A 14,052-nucleotide genomic window follows, 5' to 3' on the forward strand; every position below is an offset into this window, starting at 1 on the left:
CCTTATATCAATGTTGTGTGGACATATAGGCTACAGCGCGATCTTGCTGTACTGTGTTAAATAAATAAAATATAACGGTGAAAATGATGTTCAACAAGATTCTCTGTATTGGAAATGCAGTATGGACTGTATGCTTGTTTTTGTATTTTAGATGCATGATGCCCAAAGTGGATGTAGCCTATTTACTTATCGGTGTTACTAGAATGTGTGTGCAGGCCATTTTTCTACGCAAATGAACATGCCATTGATGCAAAACATATTGTCATGTACAGCATCTTTGATAGCACATAAGGACTATATGGATGGAAAAGCTGCCAACTATATGATACTTCCCAGTTCATGTGACGAGTCATCTATGAGTAATCTAAGCTCTGTTTGTCACAACAAATAATTAGGGAAGTTTTGGAAAATCACTGGATGTTTCGCCTTGAACCCTTCACACAAAAATGATTCCATGTTCTGGAATGGTTGAAAATAAAATAATACATTTTCCCTCAGTTGTTCATTATTCTATAAGAACCCACCGTAACACAAGTATAACCTTTGTCAGTTGTTTAACCATCTTTTAAAAATCCATTTGAATTGTTCCCTCCCCGCCATGCATATCATTAAAGTGATTCGCGTTGTCGCTAGGTGAAGTAGCTAGCTACTACTCGCGCAGCCAGATAGAAGCAGGTGTACAACATGGCGATCACAGGCAACGGATCTCTCGCTACTCTTCTCTTTTTGTTCATGATTCCAGCAGCTCTTCACAAAGGTAGGATTTCGGACGATTAACTAAACAAACCTACGTCTTTTTTAATGATTTTATATGGACATGGAGGAGGGGGCAGAAATGAGCCTGCAGTCAGAGCAAGCTTCTTTCTGGATGTGCCCGTATAATTTTGAATGATAGTTTCTTAGTTAATCATTGAGTGTAGCCTAACTGTTCTTCAAGTTGGAATACGATATTCCATGTGCCTAAAGAAGACTCACATATTTGTTACATTCTTTGAATATTTAAATGTCCCTCATATAGCCGTTACAGATGTTTCTGTCTTCCATACTAACCCCTCAACACAAATCACTTTGGCTAGTTTTACTTTAGTCTTGAGCCCTGTGCCACTGTAATACTCACAAAGCTGCAGCTGGCAGTTTAAATGAGCGAAATTAGATATGAAAATAGTTGTTTTTCCAAAGTATAAAGACCATAAATTCAACTTCAGTGCACAAGTTTAATATGGTTAGTTATAATTAACCAGTCAGATGTTCTGAACACTTTTGTGTTGCGAATGTCCAGATTCTGTAGAACGCCGTAGCCTACAATGAACGCTGAATATTTGTAACGGGAGCTATTCTGAGCGCGTTACCATGCTGAAGTTTACCGGAAAAATGCTTAGCTTTATTACATGTATTTAGAAATATGATTTAGTTTGCTCAAACTATGATCCGTAGGCCTAGTGGCGTGATTTTATAGTCACTTTGTGTGTCGCATGTGTGACCTGGCGGACTGTTGATACAGCTAAGTATCTACAGCTAGGTATCTATGTAGGTAGGTAGGCTACTTTGAAGCTATTCCTTACATTTGAATGCCCAGGGAACGGTGTCAGTGGTGTACAGTACACCGATGGAGACATATAAATTGTTAGTGGTGCTGTTTTGATTTTGCTTGCTTCCTAAACACCTTTTAAAAGTCAAATCAGTAGCTTACTTAAAATATAACATGAGTGTGTGCCGTTATAGACTAGTCAACTGGATAGGCTATTACACATTGTCAGCTGATTCAGTATTGCAAATACTGTATCATGCCACGAGCTGTAGCAAGACATGCGTTGGGAATACATTTCATGATGAACCGAAAATATGGCAATTCAATTCAGCTGTGGCTAGCTAAACTCTATTGAATCTCTGCAATTTTGTGTCATATGTACTGTAATTCATGTTTGTTAAAAATTCAATGTGAGCAAAGTTATTTATTGAATTATCATAGCCTAGTCTTGTGGAAACGAATCAATGTTTCTCCTAAAAATCTGGCATGCGGTTTTACTCTGCCAAATGCAAAACACTTGTTTTTCGATGCACCCATCTCTTTTCTACAACATGTTGATTTACAATGTTGGGCAAACTCTATCCATTATGCAAAATGATATGCTAGGCTACTCAGTCAATAGGGAGTTTAGTTTACTGTATTCATCAACAGGTTCACCCTAATTAAAGCTACCAAGTACCAACACCTACTGTATAGTCTATGATATAGCCGTCCACAAGATGTGCACGCAGCTTAGGTAGCCTATATCTAGACAAAGCACTCACACGGCTAGGCTGAATATTTCATAGACATTAAAACCAGTAGATGGTGATAGTGCTGACTTCATCCACGTATTCCTATGGAAAACTCCCAATGGCGCATGAAGCCGGAAGTATTTGAATTTGAAGCATGCCATCAAAGATTTGCTCAAGTGGCGCAGTGGTCTAAGGTACTGCATCTCAGTGCAAGATGGGCCACTACAGTCCCTGGTTCGAATCCAGGCTGTAGCACATCCGGCAGTGATTGGGAGTCCCTTAGGGCGGCGCACAATTGGCCCAGCGTCGTCTGGGGTAGGCCGTCATTGTAAATAAGAATTTGTTCTTAACTGACTTGCCTATTTAAATAAAGGTAATAAATTAAAACAAGAAAGCCTATTGTTTCCAATAGGAAAAAATGTGCCATAGTGGGCTGAACATGCAAGGATGGGGGCAGAGCCAAGCATGAGCTAGTGAGATCCTATTGGCGCGTTCTAGTATCATGCATATTTCCGTTAGGGAACACCTACTCTGAAGTGTGCTTGTGCATTAACAAATTTTGCCTTTGCACTCCTTCTAAACAATGCAATTTTTTTACAACTTTTGCAAAGGGCAAAGTCTACAAAACTTACACTCTATTCATAATAGATTCTAGTTTTGGGAACAGAAAACTGTATTGAGGTCAAATTTTTCATCAATGAGAAATCCATCTTCTCCCACTGCCCGACAGTGGGCTTCCTCTCATAACCATATTTCATTTGATTAGAAACGCCAAGTGTATTCTTCACATTTATACAGTTGAAGTCGGAAGTTTACATACACTTAGGTTGGAGTCAGTAAAACTTGTTTTACAACCACTCCACAGATTTCTTGTTAACAAACTGTAGTTTTGGCAAGTCGGGTAGGATGACACAAGTCACTTGTGCATGACACAAGTAATTTTTCCAACAATTGTTTACAGACAGATTATTTCACTTACAATTCACTGTATCACAATTCCAGTAGGTCAGAAGTTTACATACACTAAGTTGACTGTGCCTTTAAACAGCTTGGAAAATTCCAGAAAATGATGTCATGGATTTAGAAGCTTCTGATAGGCTAATTTACATCATTTGAGTCAATTGGAGGTGTACCTGTGGATGTATTACAAGGCTTACCTTCAAGCAATGCCCGACAGGCGGGGGCGAAGGACACTGTCTACCAGTGTGTACTAGCTGAAGCTAGCTACCGTTGTCGCCCCTGCCTCTTCTTCTGTGGGGTTTATCGGCGGTTGGCATCCAACGTTATGGTGCATTACCGCCACCTACAGTACTGGAACGCCCAAGCCTCCCAACTACAGTTGAATTCGGAAGTTTACATACACTTAGGTTGGAGTCATTAAAACTAGTTTTTCAACCACTCCAAAAATGTCTTGTTAACAAACTATAGTTTTGGCAAGTCGGTTATGACATCTACTTTGTGCATGAAACAAGTAATTTTTCCAACAATTCTTCAGACAGATTATTTAAAGCTTGGTCGCAAATGGACAATGACCCCAAGCATACTTCCAAAGTTGTGGCAAAATGGCTTAAGGACAACAAAGTCAAGGTATTGGAGTGGCCATCACAAAGCCCTGACCTCAATCCTATAGAAAATGTGTGGGCAGAACTGAAAAACTGTGTGCGAGCAATGAGGCCTACAAACCTTACTCAGTTACACCAGCTCTGTCAGGAGGAATGGCCAAAATTCACCCACCTTATTGTGGAAGGCTACCTCCAACATTTGACCTAAGTTAAACAATTTAAAAGCAATGCTACCAAATACTAATTGAGTGTATGTAAACTTCTGACCCACTGGGAATGTGATGAAAGAAATAAAAGCTGAAATAAATCTTTCTCTCTACTATTATTCTGACATTTCACATTCTTAAAATAAAGTGGTGATCCTAACTCACCTAAAACTGATTTTTTTACTAGGATTAAATGTATTTGGCTGAGGTATATATTAACTTCCTACTTCAACTGTACATGTGTGTGTTCATGAGAGTCAACTATTCATAGAGTTTTTAATCGTTTGTAGCTCAAACCATTCGGACTCCACAGATGTTTTTGTAAAAAGACTCGGCCCGGGCCCCTTCGGGATCTGCCCTTGTCTCACAAACGCCACTCTAGCTCAGCCCCCGTTAATCACACAGACTAAAATTATGAGGAAGAAATAGACACAACCCAGAAGTCTGTAGCTCTGACACACGATATTTAAAAGGTGTTAGAAGTCTAAAATGCGGCGGCGTTGCAGTGGGTTAACGAAATAGCAGTTGTTCCATTTGATTTTGCCCATTGCTTCCCAGCTAAACAGAATAACCATACAGTTTTCTTTGTAGCAGGCTGGTTTCACAATACCAACAGATTACTCCAAACATCAGAGGTAGACCGATTATGATTTTTCAATGCAGATACCGATTACTGGAGGACCAAAAAAAGCCTATACCGATTTTTATTTTTATTTTTTATTTTTTTAATCGTAATTTATATATATATATATATATATATATATACTGCTCAAAAAAATAAAGGGAACACTTAAACAACACATCCTAGATCTGAATGAAATAAATAATCTTATTAAATACTTTTTCTTTACATAGTTGAATGTGCTGACAACAAAATTACACAAAAATAATCAATGGAAATCCAATTTATCAACCCATGGAGGTCTGGATTTGGAGTCACACTCAAAATTAAAGTGGAAAACCACACTACAGGCTGATCCAACTTTGATGTAATGTCCTTAAAACAAGTCAAAATGAGGCTCAGTAGTGTGTGTGGCCTCCACGTGCCTGTATGACCTCCCTACAACGCCTGGGCATGCTCCTGATGAGGTGGCGGATGGTCTCCTGAAGGATCTCCTCCCAGACCTGGACTAAAGCATCCGCCAACTCCTGGACAGTCTGTGGTGCAACGTGGCGTTGGTGGATGGAGCGAGACATGATGTCCCAGATGTGCTCAATTGGATTCAGGTCTGGGGAACGGGCGGGCCAGTCCATAGCATCAATGCCTTCCTCTTGCAGGAACTGCTGACACACTCTAGCCACATGAGGTCTAGCATTGTCTTGCATTAGGAGGAACCCAGGGCCAACCGCACCAGCATATGGTCTCACAAGGGGTCTGATGATCTCATCTCGGTACCTAATGGCAGTCAGGCTACCTCTGGCGAGCACATGGAGGGCTGTGCGGCCCCCCCAAAGAAATGCCACCCCACACCATGACTGACCCACCGCCAAACCGGTCATGCTGGAGGATGTTGCAGGCAGCAGAACGTTCTCCACGGCGTCTCCAGACTGTCACGTCTGTCAGATGTGCTCAGTGTGGACCTGCTTTCATCTGTGAAGGGCACAGGGCGCCAGTGGCGAATTTGCCAATCTTGGTGTTCTCTGGCAAATGCCAAACGTCCTGCACGGTGTTGGGCTGTAAGCACAACCCCCACCTGTGGACGTCGGGCCCTCATACCACCCTCATGGAGTCTGTTTCTGACCGTTTGAGCAGACACATGCACATTTGTGGCCTGCTGGAGGTCATTTTGCAGGGCTCTGGCAGTGCTCCTCCTTGCACAAAGGCGGAGGTAGCGGTCCTGCTCCTGGGTTGTTGCCCTCCTACGGCCTCCTCCACGTCTCCTGATATGCTGGCCTGTCTCCTGGTAGCGCCTCCATGCTCTGGACACTACGCTGACAGACACAGCAAACCTTCTTGCCACAGCTCGAATTGATGTGCCATCCTGGATGAGCTGCACTACCTGAGCCACTTGTGTGGGTTGTAGACTCATTCTCATGCTACTACTAGAGTGAAAGCACCGCCAGCATTCAAAAGTGACCAAAACATCAGCCAGGAAGCATAGGAACTGAGAAGAGGTCTGTGGTCACCACCTGCAGAACCACTCCTTTATTGGGGGTGTCTTGCTAATTGCCTATAATTTACACCTGTTGTCTATTCCATTTGCACAACAGCATGTGAAATTTATTGTCAATCAGTGTTGCTTCCTAAGTGGACAGTTTGATTTCACAGAAGTGTGATTGACTTGGAGTTACATTGTGTTCCCTTTATTTTTTTGATCTGTGTGTGTGTGTGTATATATATATATAATAAAATCAATTTAGTCTCAAATAAATAATGAAACATGTTCAATTTGGTTTAAATAATGCAAAAACAATGTGTTGGAGAAGAAAGTAAAAGTGCAATATGTGCCATGTAAAGAAACTAACGTTTGCTCAGAACATGAAAACATATGAAAGCTGGTGGTTCCTTTAAACATGAGTCTTCAATATTCCCAGGTAAGAAGTTTTAGGTTGTAGTAATTATAGGAACTATTTCTCCCTATACCATTTGTATTTCATATACCTTTGACTATTGGATGTTCTAATAGGTACTTTAGTATTGCCAGCCTAGTCTCGGGAGTTGATAGGCTTGAAGCACAGCGAAGAGCTGCTGGCAAATGCAGGACAGTACTGTTTGAATGAATGCTTACGATCCTGCTGCTGCCTACTTCCGCTCAGTCAGACTGGTCTATCAAATCATAGACTTAATTATAATATAATAACACACAGAAATTCTAGCCGTAGGTCGTTAATATGGTCAAATACGGAAACTATCATTTAGAAAACCAAAACGTTTATTCTTTCAGTGAAATACGGAACCATTCCGTATTTTATCTAACGGGTGGCATCCATAAGTCTAAATATTGCTGTTACATTGCACAACCTTCAACGTTATGTAAATGTGAATGTAAATGTAATGTCATAATTACGTAAAATTCTGGCAAATTAGTTCGCAACGAGCCAGGCGGCCCAACCTGCTGCATATACCCTGACTCTGTGTGCAATGAACGCAAGAGAAGGGACACAATTTCCCTAGTTAATATTGCCAGCTAACATGAATTTCTTTTAACTAAATATGCAGGTTTAAAAACAGATACTTCTGTGTCTTGATTTTAACCTCTCTAGGGCCGGCGGGACGAAATCGTCCCACCTACGTAACAGCCAGTGTAATCCCGTGGCGCGTTATTCAAATACCTTAGAAATGCAAAACCTTCAATTTTTCAAACATATGACTATTTTACACCATTTTAAAGATAAGACTCTCGTTAATCTAACCACACTGTCCGATTTCAAAAAGGCTTTACAACGAAAGCAAAACATTAGATTATGTCAGCAGAGTACCCAGCCAGAAATAATCAGACACCCATTTTTCAAGCTAGCATATAATGTCACAAAATCCCAGAAGACAGCTAAATGCAGCACTAACCTTTGATGATCTTCATCAGATGACACACCTAGGACATTATGTTATACAATACATGCATGTTTTGTTCAATCAAGTTCATATTTATATCAAAAACCAGGTTTTTACCCTTAGCATGTGACGTTCAGAAGTAGCATACCCCCCGCAAACTTCCGGTGAATTTACTAAATTACTCACGATAAACGTTCACAAAAACCATAACAATTATTTTAAGAATTATAGATACAGAACTCCTCTATGCACTCGATATGTCCGATTTTAAAATAGCTTTTCGGTGAAAGCACATTTTGCAATATTCTCAGTAGATAGCCCGGCATCACAGGGCTAGCTATTTAGACACCCAGCAAGTTTAGCACTCACCAAAGTCAGATTTACTATAAGAAAAATGTTATTACCTTTGGTGTTCTTCGTCAGAATGCACTCCCAGGACTTCTACTTCAATAACAAATGTTGGTTTGGTTCAAAATAATCCATAGTTATATCCAAATAGCGGCGTTTTGTTCGTGCGTTCAAGACACTATCCGAAAGGATAAATAAGGGTGACGAGCATGGCGCATTTCGTGACAAAAAAATTCTAAATATTCCATTACCGTACTTCGAAGCATGTCAACCGCTGTTTAAAATCCATTTTTATGCCTTTTTTCTCGTAAAAAAGCGATAATATTCCGACCGGGAATCTGCGTTTAGGTAATCAGACGAAAGAAAATAAAGCATGGGGTCGACTCGTGCACGCGCCTAAGCCCATAGTACTCCGATCGGCCACTTGCCAAAAGCGATAATGTGTTTCAGCCAGAGGCTGCCTCAATATCGTTCAGCTTTTTCCCGGGCTCTGAGAGCCTATGGGAGCCGTAGGAAGTGTCACGTTAGAGCAAAGATCCTCAGTCTTCAATAAAAAGAGCCCAGATGAACAACAACTTGTCAGACAGGCCACTTCCCATATAGAATCCTCTCAGGTTTTTGCCTGCCATATGAGTTCTGTTATACTCACAGACACCATTCAAACAGTTTTAGAAACCTTAGGGTGTTTTCTATCCAAAGCCAATAATTATATGCATATTCTAGTTACTGGGCAGGAGTAGTAACCAGATTAAATCGGGTACGTTTTTTATCCGGCCGTGTCAATACTGCCCCCTAGCCCTAACAGGTTAAGAAAGGCATTGATGTTATGGTTAGGTACATTCGTGCAACGATTGTGCTTTTTTCGCAAATGCGCTTTTGTTAAATCATCCCCCGTTTGGCGAAGTTGGCTGTCTTTTTGTTAGGAAGAAATTAGAGGTCGACCAATTAATCGGAATGGCTGATTTAATTAGAGCCGATTTCAAGTTTTCATAACAATCGGTATTTTTGGCCACCGATTTGCCGATATCTATCTATTTTTTTATTTTTTATTTTTTACACCTTTATTTAACTAGGCAAGTCAGATTTAAGAACACATTCTTATTTTCAATGACGGCCTAGGAACGGGGCTTAACTGCCTTGTTCAGGGGGGATTCGGGGATTTGTTTTTGCAACCTTCTGGTTACTAGTCCTACGCTCTAACCACCTGCCTTACATTACACTCCACGAGTGGAGGCTGACTACCTGTTACGCGAGGGCAGCAAGAAGCCAAGGTAAGTTGCTAGCTAGCATTAAACTTATCTTATAAAAAAACAATCAATCTTAACATAATCACTAGTTAACTACACATGGTTGATGATATTACTAGTTTATCTAGCGTGTCCTGCGTTGCAAATAATCGATGCGGTGCCTGTTAATTTCTCATCGAATCACAGCCTACTTCGACAAACGGGTGACGATTTAACAAGCGCATTTGCGAAAAAAGCACTGTCGTTGCACCAATGTACCTAACCATAAACATCAATGCCTTTTCTTTAAAATGAATACACAAGTATATATTTTTAAACCTGCATATTTAGTTAATATTGCCTGCTAACATGAAATTGTATCACTGCTCTTGCGTTCATTGCCTGGCTCGTTGCGAACTAATTTGCCAGAATTTTATGTAATTATGACATACCATTGAAGGTTGTGCAATGTAAGGAATATTTAGACTTATGGATACCAGCCGTTAGATAAAATAAGGAACAGTTCCGTATTTCACAGAAAAAATAAACGTTTTGTTTTCGAGATGATAGTTTCCGGATTCGACCATATTAATGACCTAAGGCTCGTGTTTCTGTGTGTTATTATGTTATAATTAAGTCTATGATTTGATTGAGCAGTCTGACTGAGCGATGGTAGGCACCAGCAGGCTCGTAAGCATTCATTCAAAATAGCACTTTCGTGCGTTTTGCCAGAAGCCCTTCTCAATGCATTGCGCTGTTTATGACTTCAAGCCTATCAACTCCCAAGATTAGGCTGGTGTAACCGATATGAAATGGCTAGCTAGTTAGCCGGGTGCGCGCTAATAGCGTTTCAAACGTCACTTGCTTAGACACTTGGAGTAGTTGTTCCCCTTGCTCTGCATGGATAACGCTGCTTCGAGGGTGGATGTTGTCGATGTGTTCCTGGTTCAAGCCCAGGTAGGGGCGAGGAGAGGGACGGAAGCTATACTGTTACACTGGCAATACTAAAGTGCCTATAAGAACATCCAATAGTCAAAGGTATATGAAATACAAATGGAATAGAGAGAAATAGTCCTATAATAACTAATATTGAATATTGAAGACTCATGTTAAAAGGAACCACCAGCTTTCATATGTTCTCATGTTCTGAGCAAGGAACTTAAATGTTAGCTTTCTTACAAGGCACATATTGCACTTTTACTTTCTTCTCCAACACTTTGTTTTTGCATTATTTAAACCAAATTGAACATGTTTCATTATTTATTTGAACCTAAATTGATTTTAATTATGTATTATATTAAGTTAAAATAAGTGTTCATTCAGTATTGTTGTAATTGTCATTATTACAATTAAATGAATAAAAAAATCGGCCGATTAATCGGTATCGGCTTTTTGGGGGGGGAGAGATCCTCAAATAATCGGTATCGGTGTTGAAAAAGCATAATCGGTCGACCTCTACTAATAAGCTTGTTATAGCAAGCTGTCATTAAATCAGACTAGAAGAGCCGTAGAATTATATAAGTGGACAATTATTTTGCATGCATTCATCCATATAATGCTGGGTTCAACAATGAATAAAAACATGTATGGAAGCATAAATAATATGCATGCATACCCCTGAACAAACAAATACTTTTTCATCATTGTAAGGGAAATATATCCTTTTAAATACAATACAGGTATCTATCAACTGGGCTTATTGGGCTTGAGTGATCTGCATTCTCTTGTCTGACATTAGCATAACACTCGTTACTTTTCAGTGAATTTGCCTCTGACAAGACCCTCCAGGCAGCCTCACTGTCTCCCACAGAATTGGATCCCTTGTGATCATTGTATTCAGTTCCTGTCCATTTGTTTCCTACCTATTGCTGCAGTGTCTTGTCTGATGATAGCTTCTCGGCTGTTTTGTCTGCACAAATGCCAGATGCTACAGGATTATGCAGTCTAAGGGCTCTATTCAATCCGCATCGCAGAAGTTCAGCTTTACAGTATGATTGAAATTTAAAGGGAATGTTCCTGCTTTTGCAGAGACTGCAATCACGGTAAACGCTACATATGTCAGCTCAATCTGAAATTACCTTTTACATTTCTGTTGAGGAATCTGTAATGCTTCAGCTTTACAGATTGAATAGAACCCCAATTTTCTCTGTCAGAGCTGGGTGATGCAAGGGAAGTCTTGTGTGAAAATGCACACTAGGCCCTCCCTTGTGGTAAATCGTTTGAAGTAGGTACTGTCCCTAAATAGCATGTATATGTATATATATGTGTATATATATATATATATACACTCATCTACTCTAGCGTGAATACTTTTTATTAGCAATCTATCAACAGGGGCAGCAGTAGGCACAGCCTTGGCCTAACCTATGTTTTACCCTGAAAATAAAGATGAAAGGAAATGTTTGAACCACGTTGCTTTTCTTAGACAGTTTGCTGCTGCTTTGAAGTGTGTAGTATTGGTTGGGCTCCACTTGGCTGTCAGACTAATACCTTCCAGACTGAAAATGAAATGGGTGAGGGAGCAACTAATCCGCATAATAATATTTTCGAGGATTATGGCTGGAGACTAGCAAACTGCCTTCCTATTGATTGGTCACTTGGCCCTGCAGAAATGACAGAGCGAGACAAGATCCCTCTTAATTCTTACTTAGTTTAGACACTTAGACAGATTTCCTGCCTTATTCCTGATGCCTTCTGTCCTATAATATTGATTAATAATGATAACAGCAGCGGCCACAACAATAACAACATAAGTGTTATAACAATGATGGCTCTGGGCATACTGAACTAAATGCTCATGGAAGGGAGCTGTTAACTTTTGAAATTGTTTTCAAAAAGCAGTGTTGATGGCATTCATACATAACTAATTGAGAATTAAATTGTACTGCATTATGAAACTTCAGTTCACCATTTAGTGCTATGTTTTGAAGAAATTTACTTTTGTTTAAAAAAAAAAAAATCTCAGCTTTTTAAAATGAAAGCCTTGGATGATGGTTTGGTTTGTAATGACTAGTAATAAACTATTTAAGACGGGAGCCAGCAAACATTGATTCAACTGATACAGATAAAAGTAGAAATCATCAATAGGCTAGTGGATAGAATAGTGTTTACGCAAAGGTTGAAGTTGATACATTATCACAAGCGGGGATTGCTAATAGACAGAGAATCCAATGTCCATGTGACCGTGTCCCCTCTTACGTGCTATTACCTCGACTCCTCACTCATCTGAAAGGACAAGACCGGTTCAAGCAATATGGCGGATACTAACATGCTGCATAGATGGAGTTGCGCTCAAATGGCCACTTAACGCTGCGCTCATATTGCTCTGATATCCACTTGACTACTGATGTTAAGCTCAATGTAGGCATAGCTTATTTTTACTCAATCTATTATGTAAGATATTTTTCTTCATTTTTATGCAGCCTTTGTGAAATACATGACACTGTCATCAATCATAGGCCTTAGGTGGTTGATTTATGACGGTGCTACCCACATTCCTTCCTACATTTTCTCTCATCGGAAGTCTGGATAGTCTTTCTCTTTGTTTTATTGGCACCATGTGCTATACAATATAGTGCCTCATTCAACTTTGAAATTCTTGCCAGTGATTGAAAAATTCATATAGATCAATGCCATTTGACAAAAGCTCTTATTCAAAGCAATCATGTACATGATTACCCGAGTTGAAAGGAGTAATGCGTTTTTCTTGGGTATGACACAAAACAGGCTTTTATGTCTTAACTGAAATTCTGTCATAACCTCCCTTACTTAAATTTCTAACAACAAAAGACCCTCACTACCAAAATGTATGCCGACTGGCATCAGAATATTTTTTTGTAATTCATTCAAAACTGCTCTTTGTTCAAATTTAAAGGAGGAAAACAGAGCTTTATTCAACACAGGCATTTAAGCTGAAGTGGTCTGATTTGTGTGCTGAATTTATCAAAGTTGTCTGTCCAAGGTTTTCCAACATTTTGATATTATAGTTTTGTGTTTTTATATTTTCATTGAAATTCCATTTAGTTTCAGTTAATTTTCAGATCCACTTTACTAGTTTTTATTTAGTTAAATTTTTGAAATAAAAACTTTTCTATTTTGTTTTATTTTAACAGTGGCAGACTAGGAGCCTTTTATGTGTTGTATAGTCTTTGGGGATGACACCTTTTTGCCAGCGTGGGGCAGTAATGCATGAGGTGATGTGTCAGGTCATAGGTTTCGTTTAAAGGTAGACTCAGGGAAATGACATGGATGCACAAAGTAAGTAGTAGTAGTGGGTCAATTTCCGCAACAACCAGGAGTGTTGAAGCACGAGGCTAAACCTCTCTGCTGTTTTGGTTCCCGCAGCTACCACGTTGTAGCAGCGTGAAGCGCACCTGTGCACATGCACAGAAATTCTGTGTGAGAGCAGAGTTTTACATCGTACTCATCTCGATGGGCACGAGCGGATAGATTTTGTCAAGTTGGTGAGCATCGTTGGTCATCTCCTTTAAAAGTGATGCTTTTACAAAAATCATGTAAATAAAGATCAGTCGACTGCAAGTTTCTGCAGTTGCTCTTCAGCAACTTCATCCTGCAGCTATCACCTACATTGTGGGAGGCTCTATTGTCAAATAGTCATTAGTTGTTGTTGTTTTTTTACCCATGCGAATGTGACCAAAGACATAACTGAAACAAACCAATTTGCCACGATTTATGTGTACAGTAAAGATACACTGAGTATACCAAACGTTAGGAACACCTTCCTAATATTGATTTGCACCCTCCCTTTTGCCCCCAGAACAGCCTCAATTCGTCGGGGCATGGACTCTACAAGGTGTCGAAAGCGTTCCACAAGGATGCTGGCCCATGTTGACTCCAATGCTTTCCACAGTTGTCAAGTTGGCTGGATGTCCTTTGGGTGGTGGACCATTCTTGATACACGGGAAACTGTTGAGCGTGGGAAAACACAGCAGCGT

At 39.9% G+C, this 14,052-nt stretch overlaps 1 protein-coding gene across 3 annotated transcripts in view; it reads left to right on the top strand.

The window, feature by feature from the left end:
• Positions 1-625: 625 nt before the first annotated feature.
• The window catches only part of LOC106603642 (cell adhesion molecule 1), a 551,827-nt gene continuing 538,400 nt past the window's right edge, over positions 626-14,052 (top strand). For all 3 annotated transcript variants that reach the window (XM_014197549.3, XM_014197550.3, XM_014197551.3), the window contains exon 1: positions 626-757. In XM_014197549.3, coding sequence (XP_014053024.2) covers positions 685-757 — 73 coding nt within the window. In that variant the 5' untranslated portion in view covers positions 626-684. The remainder of the gene's footprint in view (positions 758-14,052) is intronic.

This window comes from Salmo salar, chromosome 04 (assembly GCF_965601325.2).
Source record: "Salmo salar chromosome 04, fSalSal1, whole genome shotgun sequence".
Lineage (NCBI taxonomy): Eukaryota > Metazoa > Chordata > Actinopteri > Salmoniformes > Salmonidae > Salmo > Salmo salar.